The sequence below is a fragment of the Muntiacus reevesi genome, chromosome 3 (assembly GCF_963930625.1).
Source record: "Muntiacus reevesi chromosome 3, mMunRee1.1, whole genome shotgun sequence".
In the NCBI taxonomy this organism is placed as follows: domain Eukaryota; kingdom Metazoa; phylum Chordata; class Mammalia; order Artiodactyla; family Cervidae; genus Muntiacus; species Muntiacus reevesi.
In genome coordinates this window covers 139,666,276-139,670,727 of record NC_089251.1, presented here as the reverse complement: position 1 = coordinate 139,670,727, position 4,452 = coordinate 139,666,276, and the positions used below count along the sequence as shown (strand labels likewise).

The 4,452-nt window shown below is 46.5% G+C and overlaps 1 protein-coding gene across 1 annotated transcript; it reads right to left on the bottom strand.

Moving 5' to 3' along the window:
- Window positions 1-1,987: 1,987 nt before the first annotated feature.
- Window positions 1,988-4,452, bottom strand: LOC136163244 (gamma-crystallin F-like). Its single transcript, XM_065927683.1, has 3 exons — window positions 4,444-4,452; window positions 4,122-4,364; window positions 1,988-2,260 (listed from the first exon to the last, which is right to left on the bottom strand). The coding sequence occupies exons 1-3, from the start codon at window positions 4,450-4,452 to the stop codon at window positions 1,988-1,990; spliced, it is 525 nt and encodes a 174-aa protein (XP_065783755.1).

The window sequence follows — 4,452 nt, the reverse complement described above, 5'->3', positions numbered from 1 at the left end:
CTTCCAGTTGCTCAAACCAAACTTCTCTCTCAGCTCCATGTGGAATCCAGCGAGAGTTTTTGTTGTTTCTGTCTTCAGAATCTCGCCACTTCTTTCCTCCGTAAATGCTACACCACGACCTGAGCCAGAGTCCTCTCATCACTGGCGTCCCTCTGCTTCCTCTCCCTTTCCTCTTTCTTTTTAAAGTTTCTTCAAATAACCTTAGCAATTCATCCCAATGGAAACAATCCCTATCCTAAAACAATATATTCAATATTCCAGTTTTGTTTTCAGAGGGAAAAAAATGTTTTTTAAAGAAAGCTGGAAGAGCTGAACTAAAAAGAACTTAAGTTTCTTAATAAATTAAGAAGTTATTGAAATAATTTCGATGAAAGGTCATGAGAGAAGGAGTGGCAGTGAGAATGGAAAGGTTTTTAATAGCTTGTGTTGATTCTCATACGACCACCTTTTCCAGTTCAGAGGTCTGAGTGGCTGGATAGCTGAGACCTCTTGTGGGAGAATGGGGTCACGTGCCTTGTGGAAGAAGCCATAGTGTTAGTGGATTTTTTTTAAAAATTATTTTAATTTGCATAATTTTAACTGGAGCATGGGCTTCAGTGGTGGCTCAAATAGTAAAGAATCTGCCTGCAGTGCAGGAGACCCGGGCTCAGTTCCTGGGTCAGGAAGACCCCTGGAGAAGGGAATGGCAACCCACTCCAGTATTCTTGCCTGGAGAATTCCAGGGACAGGGGGGCCTGGCAGTCCATGGGGTCACAAAGAGTTGGACACGACTGAGTAAATTTCACTTTCACTTTTGCTTTATAATATTGTGTTGGTTTCTGCCACATATCAACATGAATCACCTACAGGTCTATGTTTGTCCCCACCCTCCCAACTTCCACCCTATCCTACCCCTCCCTGTTGTCAGAGATCACAGGATTGGAGCTCCCTGAACCATACAGAAACTTTCATTGGCTATCCAATCTTACATATGGTAATGCATACGTTTCAGTGCTACTCCCTCAATTTGTCCCACCCTTTTCTTCCCCTCCTGTGTCCACAAGTCTGTTCTCTGTGTCTGCATCTCTACTGCTGCCCTCCACATAGATTAATCAGTACCATCTTCCTAGATTCCATATGTATGTGTTAATATACGATATTTATTTTCCTCTTTCTGACTTACTTCACTCTGCATATTCACTTTAGGTTCATCCACCTCATTAGAACTGAGTCAGTTGCATTCCTTTTTATGGGTTACTGTTTTGTAGTAACACTTCTTTATTTTCCTTTTATTAACACTTCCTTTATTGTCTTTTAAAAATATTTATTTATTTGACTGCATCAGGTCTTAGTTGTGGCATGCAGGATCTTCATTGCTTCCATCTTTTGTTGTGGCATTCAACATGGGGTTTAGTTGCCCCATGGTATGTGGGATGTTGGTAATTTGATCTCTGGTTCCTCTGCCTTTTCTAAATCCTGCTTGTATATCTGGAATTTCTCGGTTCACATGCTGCTGAAGTCTAGCTTGAAGGATTTTGAGCATTCCCTTGTTAGCATGCGAAATGAATGCAGCTGTATGGTAGTTTGAACATTCTTGGTGTTGCCTTTCTTTGGGATTGGAATGAAAACTGATCTTTTCCAGTCCTGCATATTGAGTGCAGCACTTAAATAGCACCATCTTTTAGGATTTGAAATGGCTCGGCTGGAATTCCATCACCTCCACTAGCTTTGTTCATAGGAATGCTTCCTAAGGCCCACATGGCTTGACTTTACATGCCAGGATGTAAGTAAGTGTTTGGCCCCAAACATTGTTTCCAGACCCCGTCCTCTTAACTGCTAGCCATGCTTTCTACTGGCACGTGTAAGAAAAGCCACACTATTGCTAGCTTTTATTTTTCTGAGGCCACCCAAGGCGTCCGAAAGGAAAAGAAGGCTTCGTAGCTGCAGGAAACACACAGGGAATATTTTATTAGCTTCCAGATGCAGAAAAGGGTAGAGTAAAAATATCTCAGTAGAAATCCACGGCCCTCCTCAAGGAGCCCACCCGGGCATTTGTAGCCCCCCAGTCGTGGTAGCGCCTGTAATCCCCCGGCCGCAGCAGGTACTGCCGCCCCCGGTAGCTGGGCATCTCGTAGAGGACCCACCAGCCCTCCAGCACGTTGAAGGAGTGGATCTCACTGAAGTGGAAGCGGTCGTGGAGTGAGGAGCAGTCCTCTGTGATCTCCACCATCTGGCCTCGGTAGTCCTCTCGCTCATAGACCCTCAGCCGGTGGGAGCTGGTCTGTGGGTTCAGCAATCAACAGATGCGAAAAGTCAGAAAACCTAGTCTTTAGCCACCAATCACTCACACCCCTTGGGGAATGGGCATTTAAAAATTTTTTCTATATCAAAGATGACAAAAAGACAACCAACACCAGGGTCAACTGTATATGGCTGGGTAGACTGCACACTGCAAAACTGAAGAGAGTGCCATTCACGCAGATCAAGATACACAGGCCTTCACTGGTGGTCCAGCGGTTAAGACTCTGCCCTTCCAATGAAGTGGGTGTGGGTTTGGTCCCTGGTTGGGGAACTCACATCCCAAATGCTGTGGGGTGTGACCAAAATAAAAAGGATATGCATGGTGTTCCCTAGAGTTTTCTAGGACCACAACCTGTATGAATCATATTTAGTACCTACTTAGTGCCATTCTTAAGTAGCAATTTTATATATAATTTTTGTTCTCTCCTTTATAAAGACCATTGACTTACAGTGGTCTGGAGCTCTCCTTGGAGGATATAAAAATAATTAGATTTTAAAATTAAAAGGCAAATATATCCCTGGCAAGAGGCATTAGTTTGGATCTCAGTAGCTTCAGAAGAGGCTGGGGAGAGAGAAAGCAGAATTGCTTTCCCCAGAGTAAGGCACAGATTGGCAGCAGTTGGGACCAGACATCTCCTCATCCCTTCCTTTCTGCTTTGAGTCCTGCTATTCTGAAGTCCTAAAAAGCAAGAGCCATCGTAATGGTTAGGGTTCAGTCCTCAGCTCTAACATATGATCTGGGAAAACACTTTAAGGTCATTAATAAAAACAGAAGCTCAAAATCATGTGGGAGGCCTGTCTGGATCAATAGATTATACGACGTTCAGGAAAATGGAAGGGAGGCAGTTAGTCCTGGGTGAATCCTGTCTGTCTCTTCTGAGCATTTGGCTTTTATCTGCTTGTTTCTTCCCGGCAGGTACGTATTCAGTCTCCCTTCTTCCACCATCAAACTCTCCTTAGCAAAAGTTCTCATAAGCAGTTCATTCTGAGGCATAAAAACTGCTAATAAGGCATCTTCCGTGGTTTGCAAACTGTTCACATGTCCCTTGTCTAATCTGATCTTCACAACCTCCTGACACACACCACGTTGTCTTCTTTTATGAGAAACTAATGCCTAGAGCTTTCAGGCTGTAACCAGAAGAGTCAGGCCTGGAAGGTGGAAGCTGAGATTTCCAGGCTCCTGATGCCAGTCTGGGTCCTATCAAGGCATTAAACCCTCTGAGGGTCTTTCAAACTTACCCAGAGTGGTACATTTTCCACAGGACTCGGTCACAGTCAAATTACAGCATCCCTAACTCTGGAATTCCAGGCTGCTTGGGCTTTATTTGGATAGCAATGATTTTGCAGGGGCTACTGGAGTCACATTGCTGGTTAGTTATTTTGCTGAGTCAAAAAGCAGGACTTGAGAGACCCTGATTGTTCAAAGCAGTCAATATGTGGAGGGGGAAGGGTGGCTTGCCAGGTACCAGGCAATCTCCTTCCCACCTCATCACAGTTCTATGAATTAGCTGCCCTAGTAGCCCCATTTTACAGGTGAGGAAAGAGAGAAATGGCCCAGGGACTAGCCTAAGACCACCGGAGTGTGAGGAGTTCATCCCCTGTGCCATAGGCACTCTGAACAAATACCATGCCACTTTCCCCCAGTAGAGGTGAGTTTAATTATAGCAAAGGAAAATAAAATCTCAATTAAGAGCACTGCATTCTCAATGAAGAGATATTATAAAGGAAACGAGAACCCGGTTAGAACCAGCAAAGGAAGGCCACCGTCCTACAGTCTGACCACGGCGCTGGGGCATCGGTGTGACCCGAGGCCACGGCAGGCCCAGGGGGACCGGACTCACGTGGGGGATGAGGCGGCAGGAGCGGATGGAGTCGCTGAGACCCATCCACTGCTGGTAGTCGGGGTAGTCGCCGCGCCGCAGGAAGTACTGCGGGCCCTGGAAGTTGGGCTGCTCGTAGACCATCCAGCAGCCGCTGTCCACGCGGATGGAGTTGCAGCGGCTGAAGTAGGGCTGCAGGTTGGGGTGGTCGCTGCTGCACTCATAGTGGCGGCCCTGGAAGCCCCGGTCCTCGTAGAAGGTGATCTGCAAGGAAGGCAAGGAGAGGCTCAGAGGCCTGGCCTCCAGCCGGGCTGCGGGCCCCTCCCGCCGGCGCGGGGCTCACCTTCCCCAT

Excerpts from the sequence above, each read along its gene's own strand:
- LOC136163244 (XM_065927683.1), bottom strand. Across the intron at positions 2,261-4,121 it reads CCTGCCGCCTCATCCCCCAC|ACCAGCTCCCACCGGCTGAG; the intron begins GTGAGTCCGGTC and ends CTGAACCCACAG.